The sequence below is a fragment of the Lampetra fluviatilis genome, chromosome 45 (assembly GCF_964198595.1).
Source record: "Lampetra fluviatilis chromosome 45, kcLamFluv1.1, whole genome shotgun sequence".
NCBI classification, from domain to species: domain Eukaryota; kingdom Metazoa; phylum Chordata; class Hyperoartia; order Petromyzontiformes; family Petromyzontidae; genus Lampetra; species Lampetra fluviatilis.
In genome coordinates this window covers 4129979-4156719 of record NC_136319.1, presented here as the reverse complement: position 1 = coordinate 4156719, position 26741 = coordinate 4129979, and the positions used below count along the sequence as shown (strand labels likewise).

Here is a 26741-nt window from a genome sequence, read left to right as displayed (position 1 = left end):
ACATAGATTTACAGAGAGATACAAAGAGATACAGAGACAGATACGGAGACAAATACACAAAGAGATGCAGCGAGATATACACAAAGAGATACAGAGAGATACAGAGAGATACAGAGACAGACACGGAGATAAACACACAAAGAGATACATACTTTAACTTTTAAACAACTTTTTATTGCAGCAACAGCACTGTAGGTGATTCCAATATGAAATACACAGTCACCAGCAAACAAATAAGCAAACGCTATAAATCCACACGCTGTAGTGCTAAATGCACCGCGCACAACACAAAATAAAAGTCACGTGGTTGTGGTGGTCATCGCGCACGCTACGGTGACGAGCGAGAGCTGCAGAAGGTGAACACGAGAGTGCCGTCCACGCTGGTACAGAGAGGGGCTTTTCCGGCTCCCCAGCGTTCGAAGAAGACGTGCACATCACCGACATGTGTGTGGTACATGGCGTGCTCTAGCCGGAGCCGCGCCTTAAGCAGGCCCCTGAACACTGGAAGCACAGAGCAGCCGTCAGTGTCACCTTCCAGCATCTTCTTGGTTCTTTCGGTAAAGTCACGTAGAAGGGAAATAATAAAATAATAAAAATAAAACATAATAAAATAATTCTCACGACGTTTCGGCCACAACGCAAGCAGCCGTCCTCAGGTGAAGAACAGGTCTGTCGGGAAGACAGCGTCTGACCTGTTCTGTTCTTCACCTGAGGACGGCTGCTTGCGTTGTGGCCGAAACGTCGTGAGAATTATTTTATTATGTTTCACTTTTATTATTTTATTATTTCCCTTCTATGTGACTTTACCGAAAGAACCAAGAAGATGAATCCCTGCAGTCACGAAAGCTCTAAATCGAAATTTCAGCATCTTTTTCCTCGTTCTGTACACCGCCATCTTCGCCAGAGCACAGGCGAAGTTGGCGAGCTCATGGCGCTTGTCCGCCTGGTAAGGCACCCCATATACGAAGCTGCTGTTGTAGAAGAATACCCCCAGTTTCCTGAAGATGTCCCCCAAAAGGCGGAACATTGGTTTGAGCTGCTGGCAGTGTAAGTACTGGTGGGGCAGATCCTCCCGGGCACTGCAGGAAATGCACAAGTTTGTTACCCCTGGCGAGATTCGGCTGAGCCACACGGCCGATGGCAACGTGCAGTGTGCCAACCTCCACTGGAGGTCACCGCAGCGTTTAGCTACGGGAGACTTGTACATTTGTTTCCACTGAGGGGCGGCCGCAATGAGAGGAGAGAAATGGTCTATCCATTTTGTGTCCGGTAGCTCGGCCAGGTCCCGGGAATGCAGCGCCTTGACACAGTCACGTGTAGAGCGCTGTGTTCAGGGCACTCTTCAGGGGCACGTTCCTGCAGCCTCGGAGCTTCAGTAGCTTGCCGGAGTCGCTGTGGCCAGGGGGCAGGAGAAGCACCACTCTGGGAAGGAGAAGGAGCGTGGGGGGGGCCGCCACCATCCCCCGGTGCTTCCAGCTTAAGGCGCAGCTCCTTCATGGCGCGGAGCACGTCCCGCAGCAGCTTCTCCCCAGCGAGCATGGAGTGGAGCCCTGCGGTGTTGGCGATCTCAGCTGCGGTCTTCCACTTGGTCTGGTGGGTCTGCACGAGGTGGAAGACTTTCCACAGCCCTGCTGATGTGAGGCCTAGAGCCAGGGTCCTCTCTCCTCTGATCCCCTGGAAGAGGCCGTTGCAGACCAAGGGCTCGTTCAGGAACTGCGCGAGGTCGTAGGGCGCGTGCGTTCTACTCCACTCGAAGCTCCGCCACACGTCCAAGAGGCTCTGGTGATAGCCTGGCAGCCTCGTGTAGTTGACTAGGCTCAGGTCCATCAGGAAGAGCTCCTTTCCGTACCCAAGGCACCCCCCTGAATTCCTCAGCAGGGCAAGGGCCGGCGACTTCCAGGGTAGCTCCTCCCGGTCGTACAGACCGCCTGACTGTCATGAGCCTGAAACTCATGACGCTGGCAGTGACGTCCACCAGACCCTGGCCGCCCTCTCCCATCGGCAGGCAGAGAATGACCGGTCTGAGCCAGTGCTTCCCATGCCAGACGAAGTGCGCGAGTGAGCGGTTGACTCTGGTGAGTAGCCAAGCAGGAGGCTGGAAGGCCTCGGTCTTGTGCCATAGCACGGATGCTGCCAGGGTGTTAGCGACGAGCACTCAGCCCCTGAATGACATCTGCAGAGCGAGGCGTGCCCATGTCAGTAATTTAGACTCGATTGTGTCGGCCAGCGTGGTCCAGTTGTTCAGAGCGACATGTGGTTTCCCCAGGTAAACCCCCAGGTACTTAACTCCGTCGTACCACCAACTGACTGCTCCTGGGAGGAGCACAGAGAGAACGCCGCCTCGCGACCCCAAACACAGGGCCTCGCACTTGCCCTGTTGACCCTGGCGGAGGAGGCCCTCTCGAACATTGCAACCCCCTGGCAGAGCGGGGAGATGTCATGCGCATCGCTGAGCATGACGCATATGTCGTCTGCATACGCCGAGAGCTTGACGACTGTGTTCTCAGGTCCCGGGACTTTGAAGCCAGACAGATTTCGTCTCAGGTGGCGTAGCAGTGGCTCAATGTACAGGGTGTACAGCAGCCCTGAGAGGGGACATCCCTGTCTGACCCCCCTCATCACAGGGAAAGGGGCGCCGAGCCGCTGATTTATCTTCAAGAGGCTGGATGTGCCCGTGTACAGGAGCCTAACGTGCGAGATGAAGGCCTGGCCGAAGCCGAGCGACGTTAGGAGTTTGTCCAAGTACTCGTGGCGCACCCTGTCAAAGGCCTTCTCCTGATCCAAGAAGAGGAGGCCTAAGTCCATGTTGTGAGCTTCTTCAAGGGAGATTATGTCTCTGACTGTACCGATGTTGTCGTAAATGCACCGTCCGGGGATGCAATACGACTGTTCCGGCAGGATCAACTGACCCAGCACTGTCTTGAGACGGTTTGCCAGCACCTTGGAGAAGATTTTGTAGTCAGCGCAACAAGAGGGACATGGGTCGCCAATTCTCGACGAGGCGCAGGTACCCCTTCTTGGGTAGCAGGGAGACGACCGCTCTCCTGCAGCTCTGTGGGAGTTCACCCTTCTGCAGGCTCTCTGTCAACAATTGTAGGAGTGGAGGGCCAAGCTCATCCCAGAAGGCCGCACAAACTCAACCGCCAGGCCGTCAATTCCTGGGACTTTACCAGCTGCGAGCCCTTTCACAGTGGTGTGGAGCTCCTGCAGGGTGACGGGGCTGTCCAGACGATCCCGCTCGGGGACTTCGAAGGTGGGGCCCCCGTCCAGTAGCTCCTGGACAGCCTCGTCGTGTATAGTTTCGGTGGCAAAGAGTCGTGAGTCGAAATCCCTGGCGGTCTTGATGATCTCGCTCTCAGATGTTGCTGTTTGTCCATCTGTGGTTCGTAAACTGGGCATTTTTGTGGTGTTGGCCGGTGCTTTGTTTAAGAGGAAGAAAAACTTAGAGGGAGAGTCCATCTGCGACAGGTGCTGCATCTTTTTGCACACAAAAGCACGATGTGCCTGCTCATCCGTGATGGACCTTAAACGCCACTGCTTCTCCAGTAGCGTCTCACCCTGCTGTGTGCCGTGGGATGAGCTCAGCTCTGCCTCTCGTGCCAGCAGCTCGTTTTGCAGTTGGCGCGCCACCTCGTTCTTGGCGGCGGCATGCTGGCTCATGAACTGCTGATAGAGAGCTGTGTCTTGCGCCTTTGTGTTGTCCCAATATAGCTGGTGGGAGCTGAAGCTTCCTTTGGCAGGCAGCCACTGAGCCCAAAAGGCTTTGAAGGTTTCTGTGAAGTCGGTGTCATCAAGCAGCTGTACGTTAAGTCTCCGTAGGCGCTGTGCTGCTCCGCTCTGGGAATTCGCAGCAGCACAGAGACCAGGTAGTGATCGGAAAAACTGGAGGGCACTATTTTACTGTCCGTGAGCAAGTGAACGCTGCTGGTGTTGAAGTACAGTCGGTCGACCCTGGCAAGGCTTATCCTGCCTTGAGAGCCACAGCGGCACCAAGAGTACTGCCACTGGGCTGAATGCTGTAGTCACCACACGTCATGCAGATCCAGTCTCCGCACGAGGTCGGCTAGCGGCCGTGTGGATTCAGGGTGAGGTTCTGCGGTGTTGCGGTCGAGAGCCGGGTCGAGGGTGCAGTTGAAGTCTCCCCCCACGACGGTGAGCACGTCGTCCATGTCGTCTGTCGTGAGTGAATCCCGCAGCACACCAAATAAGAGCTTCCTCTCGGGGGCCTTGCTCGGCACGTACACATTAAAGCACCTGAGGCTGGATTTATTCAGGACGAATTCGACATAAATCAAGTGACTTTTGACGATTTCTTTGAAGGAAACATTCTCTGGTGCAAACTGCGAACTGAGCACAATCGCCATGCCGGCGAAGTGGTCCTCGGCATGGCTGAAGAAGGCCCGGCCGCCTAGAAAAGGCTGGCGTTGGGCCTCCAGAGTGGCGTCGAGGTGAGTTTCCTGGAGGAGAGTTACATCTGTTTTGTGTTCCCTAACAAAGCGACAGATCTGGTCCCACCTCTTGTCACTGCGAGCGCTGTTACAGTTCAGACTAGCAACCTTAATAGCTCAATCCATCATTTAGTTGTGTGGTGGTGGTAGTGTTAACAGTAGTTGCAGGGGTCTGGGTTACTTCTGGGCAGAAGTAAGCTCCTTCTTCACCTTGTGCATGAACACTTTTAGGCTGTAGCATTCATAAGTCAAGAAACCAAACCTGTTGCTGTTGCGGAAAATTTGTTGGGATGCTTTGAGGAAAGCGGTGAGGTCAAGGAAAACGGCCCTGACCCTAACTTGACGCTTCCTGAAAGTTTTCCTGAGGAAGCTGTGGATGTCCCCAGGTAAGTAATTGCATTCGCTGTTGACTTGTGAGTAGCTGAGCTCACTCACGATGCCCTCTCCTTCAGTCTCTGACACCTCGTCGTCCGAGTCCTCCAGCTCGTAAAACTGACTCAGCAGAAACCTCATTTGCCTATGGTGATGGCAGCGCCCCATCGGGAAGAGGGTGGCTACCCTCTGGTAGTGGAGGGTCTTTTGCTTTCACTTTGGGTGAGTTGAGCCGGCCTTCATCGCCTTCATGCAGCGTGGCGCCATCAGGCGCCGCACCGGCTGGTGGCTCCTCTTGCCCTGAGGATGCTGAGGCGGCGTGGTGGGAGCTAGGCCTGTGAGCAGGCCGCAGGCTTGCCGAGTAACGAGTGTGTTGAGAGGAGAAAGAAATGCAGAGGTGGGAGACAGCACGACCCTGTGTTGTTGGAGGCACTCACAGAGGTGGAGGATAGAAGCTGAGCACTCGGTGGTGCTCGGAGATTGAAAGAGGGCGTTGGAAAGTGCAAAAAACTACGTCAGGCGAGGCTAGGAAACTAGGCCCTCACTGGCAGGTAATCTCTAGGAGCACGGAGAGACACACCCTCTTTCCAGCATGCACGGGAGAGAGGTACAGAGATAGACGCAGAGAGATATACACACATAGAGATACAGAGATAGATACAAAGATATATACAAAGAGATATACAGAGAGATATACATAGAGATACCGAGAGATACGTAGAGAGATACAAACAGATACAGAAAGATGCAGATTAGAGGTGCATACAGCCATAGGTGGGACAAAGTCATTGTTATGCAAGTCCAAGTCGAGTCGCAAGTCATCAAATTCATGACTCGAGTCTGACTCGAGTCCAAGTCACATGACTCGAGTCCACATCTCATAGGTGGGACAAAGTCATTGTTATGCAAGTCCAAGTCGAGTCGCAAGTCATCAAATTCATGACTCGAGTCTGACTCGAGTCCAAGTCACATGACTCGAGTCCACACCTCTGCATACAGCAATACAAAAAGAGATACAGAGAGATAGAGAGAGAGTTGAGATCAGGGCGTGGCGGTAGGCTAAGTAGATGTTAACTACCTCGCCTGGTATACAGGAGGTCGTGGGTTCGATCCTCCCCGTCATGGATTTTTCTTCGAGTCCTCCGGTTTATCCCCTCCACATTTAGGATCACGCGTTCGAGAGTTATTTTCCTGCTGCTATACATTTCCACGTGATGATGACATCAGCCACTTCATTGGACTATCGTTTGCGATGGCCGAGTTACTACAGAGCCCTTACCTGGTAAAATATAAAAAAAGTTTGTAGTTTTATAACAGTGGGATGGAGAGAGAGATATATAAATGGTCGAGAGGGGGGTGAGGGATGGGAAGGGAGAGACATGGAGTGAGATACAAAGAGAGATGGATCGGGAACAGAGGATGAAGAGGAAGACGAAAATGGAGATTTAACACGTAGCAGGCGTTCGCGACCAATATTATTCACACGTTCTGTTTACGTGACAATAAACCTTACAAATTGGTTGTGTCGGGTGTTGGCGGGTTTAACGACACAACATTTATATATTTACGCGATCTAACCCAAAAAAAAAACTATATTGTGACTGTAACAGACTGTTGGAGCAAGTGCTGTTAACGAGCACCTATGAAAGCCGGTATGGCACACAAGGGGGAGGGGGGTTGGGTGACCAACACCACGCCCAGCCGCCTTTGTTTCCCCAGTAGGGATGTTTTTACTCACGAAGTACTCATTTGAGGCCGAGTCGACCGAGGGGAGGCCCAGGACCGGTTGAGATTGGTCCAAATGAATATTATTCTAATTATTATTGGGCGGGAATCGAACTGGGATCGTCGAGTTGGTAGTGCAGCACGCTAACCACTACACTACCGACCCCTCCCCCCGTTGGCTGTGAGCAGGAATCAAACTCGGGTCTCTGCTGTGGTAACTTCTGCTCCACCGCTCCTCAAGATTTGGCAGATGCCAACACCAGATGCGGTGGCCTGTGCAGAATGTTGGGGGGAAAACCCGTGTAGAGGTTGGGATCGGAGACATGGAGAAGAAAAAGAACCGCTACTCTACCGCTCCCCAACACACCCCACATGCACATACTCAAACACACGCCTCTCTCGCAAGAAGGTTAACTACCTCGCCTGGTATACAACACGTCGTGGGTTTGATCCCAGCCCTGGCGCCTGTATATTTGGGGGAGTTTGCGGTGTCTCTCTCCCCCGGTGGTCGTGTGGATTTTTTTCCCTGGGTCCTCCGGTTTTTCCCTCCACATTTAGCATCAACGTCACGCGTTTCGAGTATCCACGTGATGATGGTGATGAGCCAACTTCGTTGGGCTATCATTTGTGATGGTCAGGTCGCTTCTCAAGAAAATAGCAACCATATAGCTCAGTGGAGGGCCTTACATGGTAAAATAAAACATATTTAAGTTTTGAAAAAAAAAAACATGTTTATAGATTAGTTTTAGACACCGGATCACACTTCAACGCATCCCTCCACATCAGCCGGCACGGCTCCATTGCACCCACAGGGAGGAGTGGCCGGCTGCGTTTTTAAATCCTTTATATTAAGTTCGCGTGCTTGCTTGCTTGCTTGCGTGCTTGCTTGCTTGCTTAGGACCGTGCAAATCTTTCGGTCGTTTTTTAACCCACTTCCCGTGATCCAATCGAGCTGACATTTTCCACACAGACTCGTTGTGCCAGACAATTATTGTTCGTGAAAAAAAAATTCCCAAAATTTTACACTTTTTAGGCAAAAAAAATGTATTTTACATATATTCAAATAGAACGCATTCATGGCTTTGGCTGAACGTCAGAGTGTAAGAGCCCAGAGCGTAACCCCTCCACAGGCCGTGGCGGAGTAGCGCAGTTGGTAGCGCCCTCGCTTCCCATGCCAAAGGTCGCGGGATCGATCCCCGCGTCCTCCACAAGCGAATGTATTTTTAAATCCTTTATATTAAGTTCGCTGCCACGCATATGAAGGATTTATAGTGAAAAACTTTGTTTTTACGGGTTATACTTATTCCAACCTTTGATGCGCAGCAAAGTTCCGGCAAGAATCAACCACCCCCACCCCCCGCACCTCGCCTCGGGGATTGCTCTCTGGGCTGAGGGTCGTTAAAAGGTGACTCAACGGGGATGACTCCTCGATTCTCCCCAGAGAAGTCACTTCAGCCAGAACACAGGGACAGAACGTTCATAGAGAGGCACCGGCATCTGATTAGTGGGCATAAGATGTTTTTTTTGTAAACCACGTTTTTTTTGTAAACCACGTTTTTTTTGTAAACCACGTTTTTTTTGTAAACCACGTTTTTTTTTGTAAATCACGTTTTTTTTGAAAACCACGTTTTTTTGTAAACCACGTTTTTTTTGTAAACCACGTTTTTTTGTAAACCACGTTTTTTTGTAAACCATGTTTTTTTGTAAACCATGTTTTTTTTTGTACACCACGTATTTTTTGTAAACCACGTTTTTTTTGTATTTTGACAGGTTAGGGTTAGGGTTAGGCCCCACTGAGCTAAGTGACTCTTTTTCAGAAGCGACCTGGCTAATCGCAGACGATAGCAACTCAACCAAGTGGCTAATCATCGTCATCGCGTGGGAATTTCTGGCAGCCAGCCAAATCACTCTCAATGTGTAGAGATGTCGATTCTAAATGTGGGGGGGAACCTGAGGGCCTCGAGAAAAATCAACGTGACCACGGGAGAGAGATTGAGAGACACGCACAGGATCCGGATGAAACACACGACCTCCTGTATACCGGTTGAGGTAGTTTATATTTCCTAGCCACTGCAGCACCCCGAACGACATTATCGGCTCAGTGGGTGGTACGGCAATCGGTCAGGTGGGGTCACCCCAATATTTGACCCATCCGTCACAATATATAGTCCAGCAGATGCGCTTGCTTGGACCACCGGGGCGTGCATCCATGATGTTGTGTGGATGATGCGCCTGTGATTACCAACCCGTGGTTGGTAATCACAAGCCCACGGACTGTACAGAAGAACTGGGCCATGCCTTCCAATCACTCCATCCCAGGTGCCTGCGTCATGACCCCACTCGGGAATTAAAGTCGCCCAACAGGATGGCTATATCCCGAGGGGTCAATTTTGCAAGCACCTGTGACAGGAGGCCGTAGAAGGCATCTGACTCATAAGCCTTGCCTGAATCCCACCATTGATGTTCATCTTGAATGGGGCTTAAGGAAACCACCACCGCCATTCCTCATCTCCCGTCGATAGGGAGGCGAGCCCAACAATAAGCCTCAGGACTCACAGCTTCTCACACCTCTCCTCCTCGCTCCCACACCACCCTCTCTCAATTTTTTTTCCTCCCAATTTCCTGCCCCGAGTGGAGCAGGACTGCCAACCCCCGTGCGCTAACAACTGGAATGAAAACCAGTCCACCGGACCTCTTGTATTCCACAGAGTTCCAGGCAGTACCTGTCCAGTTCCCGACAGAGGGATACCACCCTCTATTCTACACACACACCAGAACAAGTCCATCAGACATCCTGTATTGGACAAAGGTCTATGCGGTACCAGTCCAGCTCCCGACAGAGGAATAGCAGCCTCTCGTATGCAGTGAGCGTTCGAACATTCCACCTGACCATTTGCAGTGGTTTCCTGATGTTTCTGGAGGAAGCCCGATGGTACAGGGTCAGCCTCCTGGCTCTGCCAAATGGGGAATGGCCAGGAGACGTCATAGACGCCTGTCCCCCTGGGGCCTCCGGCACGAGCTTAGTTGAATCTTTACCACGTGGTTCTTTGGTAATTTACTTAAAGGTTTAAGGGTTAACAGCCCCTCGCAACCATCCAAAGCCACCCACCCACCCAATAACAAAAAAAAACAAAGATTCCCCCTTATAGGTTTAAATGGCTGTTGGGGCAAGTGCTGTTGGTGAGTAGCAGCACCTATGAAGACGGGCACAGACCACGAGGGGGTGGGTGGCCAGCACCACGCTTGGGTTGCTTTTTGTCTCCCTAGTGGCAATGTTTACACACTGCACCAGGTTCTCATTTGAGGCTGAGTCGATCTAGGGATGGCCCGGAACTGGTTCAGACTTTCGTCAACCGATATTGGCCATGAGCGGCTGGGTTGGTAGTGCAGCGTGCTAATCTCTACAATAGCCACTGACCCAACAACTCACCCACCCTCTCATTCACTCACTCAAACTAAACAATTTACAACTAAACTATGTTTTTATTGTACCAGGGAAAGCCCACTGAGCTATGTAAATCTTCTTCAGAAGTGATTTGGAAATCGCAAATGATAGCTCAATGAAGCAGCTTATCAAGTGAAATTTTATAGCAGTCAAACACTCTAAAACGCATGGCGATTTTCACGTTTTTGTACGACTATCATGTTCATAGCTCATCGGATTCCTCCTCCAGTCTGAATACATTTTCTGATTCTAAATGTGGAGGGAAAAACCAGAGGACCCGGATAAAAATCCACGCGACCACAGGGAGAGAGAGAAACGCAGACTCCAAATATACAGCAGCAGGCATCGTCAGTGTCGGGATCGCCAGAAAGGACCTGGCTATCACAAGTTAAACTACAACATGGCTTATCAACTCGTCAAAATGTAAAGCAACAACCAAATAACTCGAAACGCATATTTCTTAATGTGGCAGGAAAAAAACCCGGAGCTAAATCCACACAACCATGGTAAGAACATGAAAACTCCAAATAAACAGCAGCAGGCATCATGGTCGTGTTCGAACCCACGACCTCCTGCATACCAGGCGATGTAGTTAACATCTCCTAGACGCCGTCACTCACCCACCCAACTCACCGTCACCCTCGCCACCATAAAACTCACTCAATGCTCTTGGGGAACGACGGCAGCTTGACTCCTCCGATGTCCTGGACGTTGATGGCCGTGGGCTCGGCAGAGATGGCCTGCCTCTTGCTCCTCTGAGGCTCATGTCCTACTCCCCCACTCCCTCCACCGACTCTCCCGACCATCTCGTGTGTCCCACCCATCACTCCACCAACAATGCCGCCGCCGCCACCACTACCACCTCCAATGTTACCAAGGTCACCAATAATGCCACCACCGCCGCCACAACCACCAATGTCAACGTCATCATCATCAGCAGCAGCAACACAAGCCAACTTCAAATCCTTCAGAAGCATCTGCTGCTGCTGTTGCTGCTGATCAAGCTGATGAATATCGTGAAGCTGATTTGCACTTTGAATTTCACAATCATGCTGCTGCTGATGTTGAAGAGGCTGCTGCTGCTGCTGATGAGGCTGCTGATGAGGCTGTTGATGCTGCTGCTGGTGCTGATGATGGTGGTGATGGTGGTGGAGCCCGCTGGGTCTTAGCAGCACCGAGCGGTACTTGTCGAGCTCGTTGCGCAGCTTCTGGATGAGCTCGTCCTTTTGATCGAGCTCCAGCTCCAGCTCGTCGATGAGCTGGTCGCGTTGCCTCAGCTCCTCGATCTTGGCCTGGAGTGCGTACTGCAGGTCGCGCAGGGTGCCCATTGCTTAGCCCGGTGACGGTTCGACCACGCTGATGACGATGACGACGACGACGATGAGCGGCGCGAGAGGGGAACGAAGCCCGCGAGCTTGGAAGAGGTCCGACCGACTTCGATTGACGATTTAGACGACGCTGATGATGAGACCCCCACAGAAGGTCGAAGCCGTTTCAGGCTTCTCTCGGTCGAGCACGGTTTCACCGACGAGCTCCGACTGAAGGTGACGCTGCTCCAGAGTTTACTCGTTTCTGCCCGCTTGGACGAGATGTCACCAGCTCTGGTGCCGCTGACGAGAGGCCCACGAATGTTCTAAACAGGTACAGACTTTGCGTGCTTAAAACAAAACTGACCGATGCTGCTGGTGGAAACCCACAGAGGTTGAATCCGCATAAAAATGTCGTTCAGTTCACTCTCCTGCTCAAACGATATGAGGCTGACTTTGATGCAACTACTGATGAGACCCGCAAAGGTGCAATAACCGGTCCACAGTTCGCTTGCTTATAAAAATATACTGACTTTGCTGACGAGACCCACAAAGGTCGAAATCCTATATTTGTGTTCATACAACGAGTGTGGCTGTCTTATTCCAACGGCCGTCGTGTTCCAACAGTTAGTTGTCTTGTTCCAAAAACGGACTTTGTTCCAAACTATTGGAATGTTCCAGCTGTATGTCTTTTCCAACGACACCTTCCTGCCAAATATTCTTTAGCTACAAAAAGCCCAGAAGAAGATTCGTATAACCCCCCAAATTAATGTTCTCATCGAATAGTCGCCTTGATCAAACTGCTGACTTGTTCCAACTGTTGCCGTGTTCCAACTGTTGCCGTGTTCCAAACTGTCGCGTTGTTTCCTTATCTATTCCTGTGCACAAACAGATATATTCTTACAGTTGCTACGAACTAGTGCCTTGTTCCAAGCGTTTCCTATCGTTCCAACTGTTAATTCGTTTTGCTTGTTCCGATAGCTAGATTGTTCAAACAGTTTAACCTTGCTTCAATATTTTTAGTTTCGTTCCAGCAATTGACTTGTTCCAACTGTCGCTCTGCTCCAAATGCTCATTTGTTTCAACCGTCCATTATCAAAGAAATTCCTTTTCTTCGCAACAGTTTATTTGTCCACGGTTTCCACTGTCCAATTGCTCCTTTTGTTAAAGAAAACTGCTTCGTTACAACTGTCCCTTTCGTTAAAGAAACTGCCTTTGTTCCCAACTGTCTCTTTCGTTTAAGAAACTGCTTTGATTCCAACTGCCTCTTTTGTTAAATAAATTGATTTTGTTCCAACTTCCTCTTCCCTTAAACGAACTGGCTAAGTTCCAACTGCACCTTTCATTGAAGAAACTGCCTTGATTCCAACTGCCTCTTTTGTTAAATAAACTGCCTTGATTCCAACTGCCTCTTTTGTTAAATAAACTTCCTTTGTTCAAATGCCCCTTTTGTTAAAGAAACTGCCTTGATTCCAACTGCCTCTTTTGTTAAATAAACTGCCTTGATTCCAACTGCCTCTTTTGTTAAATAAACTGCCTTTGTTCCAATTCCCCTTTTGTCAAATAAACTGCCTTTGTTCCAATGCCCCTTTTGTTATAGAAACTGCCTTGATTCCAACTGCCTCTTTTGTTAAATAAACTGCCTTGATTCCAACTGCCTCTTTTGTTAAATAAACTGCCTTGATTCCAACTGCCTCTTTTGTTAAATAAACTGCCTTTGTTCCAATGCCCCTTTTGTTAAATAAACCACTTTGTTCCAACTGCCCCTTTCGTTAAAGAAACTCTCTTGGTTCCCAATTTGCCCCTTTCGTTAAAGAGACACGCGTTTTAGTTCCAACTGTCGCCCCGTCGCAGCACGTTCCTCCTTCCTCTTGTCCGCGTGTTCCAACTGCCCTCGCTATTTGTTCCCACGTGTCGCCTGGTTCAAAGCGGACTTTTTCCTTGAACCCTGTTACCTTTGAGGCCCTTTGCCTTGCTTCCCTGCTGCTTCCTTCCTGGTGCTTCTTGCGTCACTTCTCCTGAGTTTTCCTACAACAAATGTGCATCCCTGCTTCACTCAACTCCCTGCTGCTTTCACGTTTGCTTTCTCGGTGCTTTCTGTGTGCGTTGTGTCCCTTGGTACCAATCCGCTATGCTTCGGTGTGCTTCCTTAATGATTTTAGTTGCGACCGATTGTTTTCCAATGCTTCCCAGCACTTCCCTAAGCCTTCTCTGCGGTGTCTAACACCCGTATACCTCTCAACGCTTCTCTGTGCTTCTCTGTGCTTCACTTTGATCCCTAACACTTCTCGGCGCTTTCCGATGCTTCGCTTCATGTAAATTCCGCGTCGCCTTTTCGGTGCCGCCTCCAGAAACCCGCCGCCTCCACCTCGGCTTTCGTTAAGCTCCGGCTCGCTTCACCGTGCTCCTCGATGCTTCAGTCTGCTCCACCTTGCTTCTCGACGCTTCGCTCTGCATCGCTAATCTCTGCTATCCTGTGCTTCCCTTTGGCTTTGCCCCCCCCCCCCACACCGCCGCCCCCCTCCTCCACTGCACTTCAACTTGCTTCCGCTCAACTTCTATCTTCCTTTCTGCGATTCCATTCGCTTCCCTTTCCGGCTTCCCATCCGCTCCACCTCCGCTTTCCGTCCTCGTCCGCTCCTCTTAGGCACTGCCTAAAACTTTTGCAAGAGTTCTGCACTCCTCTCTTCTCCAGTGCTTCTCCCCCCCCGTCCCCACCGTTAAATCCGCTGAGAGGAAGAAGAAGGCGATGGCGGCAGAGTAGACATCCAAAATGGAGGCCACCCAGCGGTCGATTAGGAAATTCGCTTCCGCTTCTTCTTGCTTCCTCACCACTTCCGTCGCTTTTCTGGTTGAACCCGCGTGGATTCAAAGTGTTTCGGTTTAATGGCTCTGTCAGGAAATGATATCGTGAAGAGATGTATTTATTTTGGACACTGGCTTCATTAGCAGATGCGTAGATTATATTTTACTTTGGATATGTAGACAGAGAGAAAGAGAGGAGAGAGACGGAGGAGATCTACATCATTAGGGTTAGGCCCACGGAATGCAATGATCTGGCCGAAAATCTATGTCCTGAGATCCACTCCACCACCCGACACAGCCACACAACAAATGGGATTGTCACGTTGTGCATGAGCACTCGCCGATTTGCGCAGTTACTCGCCCAACAACTCACCTCATCACTCAACCAGTGAATGAGTGAGTGAATGAGTGAGTGAATGAGTGGATGGGTGACTGAATTATTTGGGAAAGGAGTGAGTCGGTGAGTGGGTGTGTGAATGGGTGACTGAGTGAGTGAGAGAGTGACAGAGCTAATGGGTGAATGGATGAGTGGGTGAGTGGGTGGGTGGATGCGTGAGTGGGTAAGTGGGTAAGTGGGTGAGTAGGTGAATGGATGGGTGAGTAAGTGAGTGGGTGGGTGAGTGAGTGGTGGGTGGGTGGGTGGGTGAGTGAGTGATTGAGATGTGTGTGAGAGGGTGTGCATGAGTAATTTAGTTAGTGGGTGGGTGAGTAGGTGAGTGAGTGGCTGAGTGGGTGAGTGAGTGGCGGGTGGGTGAGTGGGTGGGAGAGTGAGTAGGTAATTGGGTGAGTGAGTGGTGGGAGGGTGAGTGAGTGATTGAGATGTGTGTGAGAGGGTGTGCATGAGTAATTTCGTTAGTGGGTGGGTGAGTAGGTGAGTGAGTGGCTGAGTGGGTGAGTGAGTGGCGGGTGGGTGAGTGGGTGGGAGAGTGAGTAGGTAATTTGGTGAGTGAGTGGTGGGTGGGTGGATAGATGGGTGAGTGGTGGGTGGGTGGGTGAGTGGTGGGTGGGTGAGTGGGTGAGTGGTGGGTGGGTGGGTGGGTGAGTGTTGGGTGGGTGGGTGAGTGGTGGGTGGGTGAGTGAGTGAGTGAGTGAGTGGTGGGTGGGTGGTTGAATGAGTGGGTGGGTGTGTGGGTGGGTGAGCGATTGAGTGAATACGTGGGTGAGTGAGTGACTGGTGGGTGACTGAGTGAGTGGGTGAGTACGTGAGTGCGTGAGTGGGTGGGTGAGCAAGTAGATTAGTAGGTGAATGAGTCGTTGATTGGGTGGGTGAGTGAGTCGTTGATTGGGTGGGTGAGCGAGTGAAGGGGTGGGTAATTGGGTGGATGGGTGGGTGAATGAGTGAGTGGGTAGGTAAGTGCGTGAGTGAGTGGGGGAGTGGATGAGTGGATGGGTGAGCAAGTAGGTGAGTGGGTGGGTGAGTAGGTGAATGGGTGAGTGAGTGAGAGAGAGTAGGTGGGTGAGTGAATGGGTGGGTCATTGGGTGTATGGGTGAGTGAGTGGATGTGTGGTTGAGTGGTGCGTGAGCGAGTGAGTAACTGAGTGAGTGGGTGGTTGAGTGAATGAGTGGAGGAGTAGGTGAGTGAGTTGGCGAGTGGGTGAGTGATTGGGCGAGTTGGTGTGTGAGTTAGTAAGCAGGTGAGTTAGTGAGTGGGTGAGTAAGTAGGTGAGTAGTGGGTGAGTGAGTGAGTGAGTGGGTGAGTGGGTGGTGGGTGAGTGAGTGGGTCGGTGAATCAGTGAGTGAGTGGATGAATGAATGAGTGGGTGGGTGAATAGGTGATAAAAAGTGAGTGGGTGACTTGGTGGGTGAGTTGTTGAGTGGGTGGGCGAATGAGTGATTGGGTGAGTGAGTGGGTGACTGGGTGGGTGAGTGGATGAGTGAGTGGGTGACGTGAAACATCAAATCTCGCGTAATTACTTTAGGCCATGCCCGGTCGAGTGGTGGAGCGTGTTGAGGCACGCGTGTGGCCGGATCATCGACTATCGTTCACGTCGTATAATCAATTGCTACGCACGGTGCCAAAGAAGTTCAAAGTATACGTACTTACGTAAGTACAGATAGTCCCCGAGTTGCGATGGTCCTAATTACGATATTTAGATCTTACGATGGCGATAGCGAAATGACAAAATTGTAAACTATTTAAAATTTCGCGCGGCAGGCAAACGCAATGCATGTATGATACGTAGCTTTAGCGATTTCATTTTAGGGTTACCACGATATGATACGTTCAATGCATGTTAAACGTTTTTATAGCAGATAGAATTGTTTCCTGAAAAAAACGTTCTATTAAATTGCAGTTCATATAGGTAGGCTAAGAATTTACCTTGTTTGTTTTTACTTTATATTTTACTGTGCAATACAGTATTGTAATTAATAAATACATACAGCATATAGTTTATACAGTACGGTACTGTAAATTGCTCTGTTTTGCTAAATTATCACCATTCTTTAAGACTCCTGGGTAGGCTATAGGCCATCTATTTTTGACTTACGATGGGGTCGTCGTAACGCATCTCCATCGTAAGTCGAGTACTACCTGTACGTTGTACGTATAGACATACACATTTAGACACACACAAACATACACACTCGCGTATACATACATACACACATACAAAGATCCCCCGTGTAGCCTGTAACAGACTGTTGGGGCAAGTGGCTGTTAGTAGCGAGTAGCTACCGACAATGTAGCACATGAGGGGGTGGGTGGCCAGCACCACACCCGGCCACCACTTACACACACCACTACACACACACCTACCACTACACACACAACTACACACACACCTACACACACCTACCACTATACACACACCTACCACTACACACCTACCACTACACACACCACTAAACACACACCTACCACTACACACCCCACTACACACACACCTACCACTACACACACCTACCACCACTATACACACACCTACCACTACACACCTACCACTACACACACCACTACACACACACCTACCACTACACACCCCACTACACACACACCTACCACTACACACACCTACCACTTTACACACACCTACCACTATACACACACCTACCACTACACATCTGCCACTACACACCTACCACGACACACAGACCTACACACACCTACCACTACACAAACACCTACCACTATACACAGACCTACCACTACACACACACCTACCACTACACACACATCTACCACTATACACAACTACCACTACACACACACCTACCACTATACACACTTACCACTACTCACACACCTACACACACAACTACCACGACAAACACACCTACCACTACACACACACCTACCACTACAAACACACCTACCACTACACACACACCTACAGACACCTACCACTACACACACACCTACCACTATACACACACCTACCACTACACACACCTACCACTATACACACACCTACCACTACACACACCTACACACACCTACCACTACACACACACCTACCACTACACACACCTACCACTACACACACCTACCACTACACACACACCTACCACTACACTACACACACACCTACCACTACACACACACCTACCACTACACACCTACCACTACCCACACCACTACACACACACCTACCACTTCACACACCACTACACACACACCAACACATACTTACCACTACACACACACCTACCACTACACACACCTACCACTACACACACCTACCACTATACACACATACCACTGCACACACCTACCACTATACACACACACCTACCACTACACTACACACACCTACCACTACACACACACACCTACCACTACACACACACCTACCACTACACACCTACCACTACAACAACAACAACAACAACAACCGCCATTCGCCACTAAGTGGCGGTGACGTCACCAGGACGCTTGTGCCAGGCCATGTGCACCTTGAGGCCACGTGAAGTGTCGAACGCCCGCTGGAAGGTCACGGGGCAGACCCAGGTGCCACGGGTCGACTGACCGAGATGACCGAGATGACTGACTGATGCACCACCTGTGCCCCCTACTGTGCCAACTTGCTGTGCTTTAGCCACCCGGCGCTCTGCTCGTTGTTGTGAGCGTCGCTCCTCCGCCCTCCGTTGTTGTTGGAGGGCGACTGCCTCCAACTGCCCAGTAGCGTCCTTCACGAGCCTCCTCCACTGAGGCCGATCTTGACACCGCTGGTACCAGTCATCGGCAAGTCCACTCAGCTCCACGTCCTCCTGTACCACATCACTCCATCTCTTCTCTAGCCCGTGCCGCGCCCGTTTAGCCCCCTCGATCCGGCCGAACAAAAGCTGCTTAGGCATGCGGTGGCTGGGCATGCGGGCAACATGACCCAGCCAACGCAGCCTTGCCTGCCGGAGGAGCTCACTGATGGGACTTTGCCCAGATCTTTCAAGGACTTGTGAGCTCCTCACACAATCCAGCCTGGTTAAACCCAGGATGGATCGTAGGCAGGCCAGCCTAAATGTTTCCAACCGGCGAAGATGCTCCACTAGGGGGGTCCACGTTTCGCAAGCGTAGAGAAGGGAGGGAATGACCGTGGCCGAAAAGACCTGAAGCTTCGTGCGGAGCGACAGACCAGGTAGCTTCCACACAGTGTTACGCAACCGATGAAAAGATATTGCCGCTCGACTGATTCGGAGTGAGACCTCTGCTGATAAACTGGAGCCGGTCATAAGCACACTGCCCAGGTATGGGAAACTCTCCACTCTCTCCACAACTGCCCCATCACCAATTGGGAGTTGTGGGGGTGGAGTGTCCGATGGTACAAAATACCCAGGCAGGTGCTTAGTTTTGGTGGGGCTGATGGTAAGGCCCCACCTCTTAGTGGCACGCTCCAGTCTCAGCAGCAGCGTCTCCAACTCCTCTTCTGAATGAGCAGCTATTACCAAATCATCGGCATACATAACGTGGTTGACCAATAGGGAGCCATCCCTTGATCGCACCCGGGCGTCGATCAGCCTCCCATTATATCTGTACCAAATGGAAATTCCCCCGGTACAGCTATTGAAGGCTTCACGAACTACGCAGTCGAAATAGATGTTAAATAATGTGGGAGCCAGAGGACATCCCTGTCGCACCCCAAGGTGTACAGGGAAAGGCTCCGACTCCCGGCCACGTAGTTTTACCCGGGCCCGCTCACCATCATGAAGGTCCTTAATAATCGTGAGCAGAGGGTCAGGGACTCCGAAAGCACGAAGAACAACCCAGAGCCCAGTCCTACTGATGGTATCATAGGCCTTGACCAGGTCAATAAAGCAGAGATGTAGGTCTTTTTGGAATTCCCTACACCTCTGCTGTAGCAGACGGACACTACACACACCACTACACACACACCTACCACTTCACACACCACTACACACACACCTACACACACCTACCACTATACACACACCTACCACTACACACCTACCACTACAAACACCACTACACACACACCTACCAGTACACACACACACCTACACACACCTACCACTATACACACACCTACCACTACAGACCCACCTACCACTACACACCTGCCACTATACACCTACCACAACACACACACCTACACACACCTACCACTACACACACACCTACCACTATACACAGACCTACCACTATACACACACCTACCACTACACACACACCAACCACTACACACACATCTACCACTATACACAACTACCACTACACACACACCTACCACTATACACACCACTACACACACACACCACTACATACACCTATCACTATACACACACCTATCACTCCACACACACCTAAAACTACACACCTACAACTACACACACACCTACCACTACACACCTACCACTACACACATACGACTGCACACACACCTACCACTACACACACCCCTACCACTACACACACACCTACTACTACATACACACCTACCACTACACACCTACCACTACACACACCTACCACTACACACACACCTACCACTACACACACACAAACTGTCTGGCCAAGAGCTGTTAGCGAGCACCCATTAAGGCCGGCACAGCACACGAGGGAGTGGCCAGCACCACGCCCAGCCGCCTTTGTCTCCCTCATGGCGATGTTTACTACACACCGCGCCAGGCACTCATTTGAGGCTGAGTCGACCGAGGGGAGGCCCACGCTTGATTCAGAGAATCGTCACTGGTGGTGTTGGCCGTGAGCGGAAATCGAACCCGGGTCACCGATTTTGTGGAGCAGCGTAGCGCTAACCACTACACTACTGCTCCCCACACACACGTATCACATTAAGAGATATATACATATACACACCACGTAGATAGACAGATATACGTAGACACAGACACACATTGACACACACACAGAGACACACACACAGAGACAGACACAGATACACACAGACACACACACAGAGATATATATATACACACACACATACACACACACACACAGAGACACACACACAGAGACACACAGACACACACACACCACCTAGACATTTATACGCAGACACACACACAGAGACACCACACACAGAGACACACACACAGAGACACTCACACAGAGACACACACACGGAGACACACACACAGAGTCACACACACAGAGACACACACGCACGCACGCACGTACGCACGCACGCACGCGCACACACACACGCACAGACACACACACGCACAGACACACACACACACCACCTAGACAATTATACGCAGACACACACAGACACACACAGAGACACACACACAGACACACAACACAAACATACACACACACAGACACACACAGACACACACACAGAGACACACACACACACAGACACACACATATACACCACACACAGAGACACACACACAAAGACACACAGACACACACACATACACACACACACACAGACACACACACATACACACACACAGACACACCCACAGACACACACACAGACACACACAGATACACACACAGAGACACACACACAGACACACAAACACACACACATACAGACACACACACAGAGACACCACACACAGTGACACACACACAGAGACACACGCACAGAGACCCACAGATACACACACAGACACGCACACACAAGCACACACACGCACAGACACACACACAGACACCCACAGATGCACGCAAATACAAGCACACACACGCACAGACACACACACAGACACACACAGATACACCACCTAGACAATTATACGCAGACACACACAGACACACACACAGACACCCACAGATACACGCACATACAAGCACACACACGCACAGACAAACACACAGACAAGCACACACAAGCACACACACGCACAGACACACACACATACACACCACCTAGACAAGTATACGCAGACACACACAGACACCCACAGATACACGCACACACAAGCACACACACGCACAGACACACACAGACACGCACAGATACGCACACACAAGCACACACACGCACAGACACACACACAAACACACCACCTAGACAATTATACGCAGACACACACAGAGACACACATAGACACCACACAGAGTCACACACACACAGAGACACCACACACGGAGACAAACACACAGACACAGAGACACACAGACACACACAGACACACAGAGACACACACAGAGACACACACAGAGACACACGCACAGAGACCCACAGATACACACACAGACACGCACACACAAGCACACACACGCACAGACACACACACAGACACCCACAGATGCACGCAAATACAAGCACACACACGCACAGACACACACACAGACACACACAGATACACCACCTAGACAATTATACGCAGACACACACAGACACACACACAGACACCCACAGATACACGCACATACAAGCACACACACGCACAGACAAACACACAGACAAGCACACACAAGCACACACACGCACAGACACACACACATACACACCACCTAGACAAGTATACGCAGACACACACAGACACCCACAGATACACGCACACACAAGCACACACACGCACAGACACACACAGACACGCACAGATACGCACACACAAGCACACACACGCACAGACACACACACAAACACACCACCTAGACAATTATACGCAGACACACACAGAGACACACATAGACACCACACAGAGTCACACACACACAGAGACACCACACACGGAGACAAACACACAGACACAGAGACACACAGACACACACAGACACACAGAGACACACACAGAGACACACACAGAGACACACACAGAGACACACACACAGACACCCACAGATACACGCACACACAAGCACACACACGCACAGACACACACACAGACACACACAGACACGCACACACAAGCACACACACGCACAGACACACACACAGAGACACACACAGACACACACACACACAGACACACAGTGTCTGTGTGTGTGTGTGTGAGAGACACACACAGACAACACACAGACACCACACACAGAGACACACACACAGACATACACACAGACACACACAGAGACACACACAGAGACACACACAGAGACACACACACAGACACCCACAGATACACGCACACACAAGCACACACACGCACAGACACACACACAGACACACACAGACACGCACACACAAGCACACACACGCACAGACACACACACAGAGACACACACAGACACACACACACACACAGACACACAGTGTCTGTGTGTGTGTGTGAGAGACACACACAGACAACACACAGACACCACACAGAGACACACACACAGACATACACACAGACACACACACAGACACAGAGACACACACAGACACACACACACAGAGACACCACACACAGAGACACACACCACGTCTACTATTACAGTCGCGGATCAACAGTTGGCACCTCATTACGGCTCAAGGCATTGAGTGACAGGGACACGAATCGTACACGCAGAGAGCGAGCGAGAAAGCCGGACTCACGTTGAGAGACACTGAAATCACCATCAGCACCACCATCATCATCACCACCATCACCCACCACAGCGAGATTCAGAATGCGGGAAGGATTTGAAGCTTCGGTGAGAGAGAGAGAGAGAGAAGGAGAGAGTGTGTGGGAGGAGAGAGAGAGTGTGGGAGGAGATAGAGAGAGACGGAGGGAGAGAGTAGAGAGAGAGCGCGAGAGAGACAGAATGTGGTGGGGGGAGCGGTGGCGCTGCGGTTAGCGCCGCCACAGCATTTACGAACACCCTTTTTTTCCAGTGTCGGATGAAGTGCCAGGGCCTGTAGCAATGTTATAAAGGGGCCCTGAATAAATATATAAACGTGAATATTAAAAACACGCACATTTTTTTACCTGCATAGTAAAGCAATTGCATTTGCTACGTAAACAGATAATATGACGAATCGCCAACCGTAAACACCCGGTCGTTCGTTAAAGTTGAAGGCGGTATAGTACTATAGTAGTACAGCAAGTGCAGAATCACTGAAACCGGAATTGATAGCTTGAGAGCATTTAGCGCGGGGCCCTTGAATGTGCGGGGCTCGTAGCTACTACACGTGCAGCTACTACACGTGCAGCTACAACACGTGTAGCTACTACACGTGTTGTAGCTACTACACCTTAGGCGCTGCTGATGCTCGCTACTAACAGCCACTTGCCCCAACAGCCTGTTGGAGGCTACACGGGGGACCTTTGTACGAGTGTGTATATGAGTGTGTGTGTGAGTGTGGGTGTGTGTGGTTGTGTGTCAGTCGACCCGTGGCAACTTGGGTCTGCCCCGTGACCTCCTGCCAGCGGGCGTTCGACACTTCACGTGGCCTCAAGGTGCATCTGGCCTGGCACAAGCGTCGTGGTGACGTCACCGCCACTTAGTGGTGAATGGCGGTTGTTGTTGTTGTCTGTATGAGTGTGTGTGTGTCTGTGTATGAGTGTGTGTCTGTATGAGTGTGTGTGTGTGTGTGTATGAGTGTGTGTCGGGAAAGGTCCTGGCATAGATTATTCAACATCGCCTTGCTAGGCACGCTGAGCAGAGGCTTGCGGAGCCCCAATACGGTTTCAGGAAAGGGCAGTCCTGCACAGATGCCATATTTTCTGTCCGTCTGCTACAACAGATGTGTAGGGAATTCCAACAAGACATACATCTCTGTTTCATTGACCTGGTCAAGGCCTATGACACCATCAGTCGGCCTGGCCTCTGGGTTGTCCTTCGTGCTTTCGGAGTCCTTGACCCTCTGCTCACGATCATTAAGGAACTTCATGATGGTGAGCGGGCCCGGGTAAAACTACGTTGCCGGGAGTCGGAGCAATTCCCTGTACACCTTTGGGTCCGACCGGGATGTCCTCTGGCTCCCACATTATTTAACATCTATTTCGACTACGAAGTTCCTGAAGCCTTCATTAGCTGTACCGGAGGAATTTCTATCTGGTACAGATACAATGAGGGGCTGATCGATGCCCGGGTGCGATCAAGGGATGGCTCCCTATTAGTCAACCACGTTATGTATGCCGATGATTTGGTAATATCTGCTCACTCAGAGGAGGAGTTGGAGGCGCTGCTGCTGAACCTGAAGCTTGCCACAAAGAGGTGGGGCCTTTACCATCAGCCCCACCAAAACTAAGCACCTGCCTGGGTATTTTGTACCATCGGACACTCCACCCCCACAACTCCCAATTGGTGATAGGGAAGTTGTGGAGAGAGTGGAGAGTTTTCCATACCTGGGCAGTGTGCTCATGACCGGCTCCGGTTTAACAGCAGAGGTCTCACTCTGAATCAGTCGAGCGTCATTTTCTTTTAATCGGTTGCATGACGCTGTATGGAAGCTACCTGGTCTGTCGCTCCGCACAAAGCTTCAGGTCTTCTCGGCTACAGTCATTACCTCCCTTATCTATGCTTGCGAAACATGGACCCCCCCCTAATGGAACATCTTCGCTGGTTAAAAACATTTAGGCTGGCCTGCCAACGATCCATCCTAGGTTTAACCAGGATGGATTGTGTGAGGAGCTCATAAATCCTTGAAAAATCTGGACAAAGTCCCATCGGTGAGCTCCTCCGGCAGGCAAGGCTGCGTTGGCTGGGTCATGTAGCCCGCATGGCCAGCCACCGCATGCCTAAACAGCTTTTGTTCAGCCGGATCGAGGGGGCTAAACGGGCGCGGCACGGGCTAGAGAAAAGATGGAGTAATGTGGTACAGGAGGATGTGGAGCTGAGTGGACTTGCTGATGACTGGTACCAGCGGTGTCAAGATCGGCCTCTGTGGAGGAGGCTCGTGAAGGACGCTACTGGGCAGTTGGAGGCAGTCGCTATCCAACAACAACGGAGGGCGGGAAGCGACGCTCACAACAACGAGCGGAGCGCCGGATAGCTAAAGCACAGCAAGTTGGCACAGTAGGGGGCACAGGTGGTGCATCGGCCAGTCATCTCAGTCAGTCGACCTGTGGCACCTGGGTCTGCCCCGTGACCTCCTGCCAGCGGGCGTTCGACACTTCACGTGGCCTCAAGGTGCACATAGCCTGGCACAAGCGTCGCGGTGACGTCACCTAGTGGCGAATGGCGGTTGTTGTTGTGTATGAGTGTGTGTGTGAGTCTGTGTGTTTCTGAGTGGGGAGTGGTAGTGTTGCGGCGAGCGCTGTGCTACGAACCTGGCGACCCGAGTTCGATTCCCGCTCACGGTGACCAACACCAGTGACGATTATCGGAACCGGTCCCGGGCCTCCCCTAGGTCGACTCAGCCTTAAATGAGTACCTGGTACGATGTAAACATCGCCACTGGGGAGACAAAGGCGGCCGGGCGTGGTGTTGGTCACCCACCCCCCTCGTGTGCCGTTCCGGCCTTCATAGCTGCTCGCTAACAGCACTTGCCCCTACAGTCTGTTACAGGCTACACGGGGGACCTTTCCCTGTGCGCTGCAGTCGTCAGTTTGTGTTCAGATCTAAGCGCGTGCGTCAGTCAGAGTGGGTGGGCGATTGAATTATTGTCCGTGTGCGTGTGTGTGGGTTTGTGTGCGAGTTTGTATGGGTGTGTGTGTGGGTTTGTGTGCGAGTGTGTGTGGGTGTGTGTGTGGGTTTGTGTGCGAGTGTGTGTGGGTTTGTGTGTGGGTTTGTGTGTGGGTTTGTGTGGGTTTGTGTGCGAGTGTGTGTGTGTGTGCGAGTGTGTGTGTGTGTGTGTGCGTGTGTGTTTGTGTGCGAGTGTGTGTGGTTTTGTGTGTGGGTTTGTGTGCGAGTGTGTGTGGGTTTGTGTGTGGGTTTGTGTGTGGGTTTGTGTGTGGGTTTGTGTGCGAGTGTGGGTGTGTGTGTGGGTTTGTGTGCGAGTGTGTGTGGGTTTGTGTGTGGGTTTGTGTGCGAGTGTGTGTGGGTTTGTGTGTGGGTTTGTGTGCGAGTGTGTGTGTGCGTGTGTGTGGGTTTGTGTGGGTTTGTGTGTGGGTTTGTGTGCGAGTGTGTGTGTGCGTGTGTGTGGGTTTGTGTGCGAGTGTGTGGGTTTGTGTGCGAGTGTGTGTGGGTGTGTGTGTGTGGGTTTGTGTGCGAGTGTGTGTGGGTGTGTGTGTGGGTTTGTGTGCGAGTGTGTGTGGGTTTGTGTGTGGGTTTGTGTGCGAGTGTGTATGGGTTTGTGTGCGAGTGTGTGTGGGTGTGTGTGTGGGTTTGTGTGCGAGTGTGTGTGGGTTTGTGTGTGGGTTTGTGTGCGAGTGTGTGTGTGGGTGTGTGTGGGTTTGTGTGTGGGTTTGTGTGC

General features: G+C 51.1%; 1 protein-coding gene across 4 annotated transcripts in view; it reads right to left on the bottom strand.

Moving 5' to 3' along the window:
- LOC144947530 (cGMP-dependent protein kinase 1-like) overlaps positions 1 to 26741 on the bottom strand; it is a 146634-nt gene that overhangs the window by 61747 nt on the left and 58146 nt on the right. The window contains exons 1-2 of one of the 4 annotated variants that reach the window (XR_013640075.1): positions 22998 to 23104; positions 10651 to 14189 (exon numbers count right to left, since the gene is read on the bottom strand). The exons of 1 other annotated variant lie outside the window; for it this stretch is intronic. Coding sequence is in view for 1 of the 3 variants with exons in the window: in XM_078876749.1 (XP_078732875.1) it covers positions 10651 to 11318 (668 nt within the window). In the remaining 2 variants the exon portion in view is untranslated. Of the gene's footprint in view, positions 1 to 10650; positions 14190 to 22997; positions 23105 to 26741 lie in introns of those variants that run through there. 2 more of the 4 variants (XM_078876749.1, XM_078876751.1) reach the window with 2 other exon arrangements.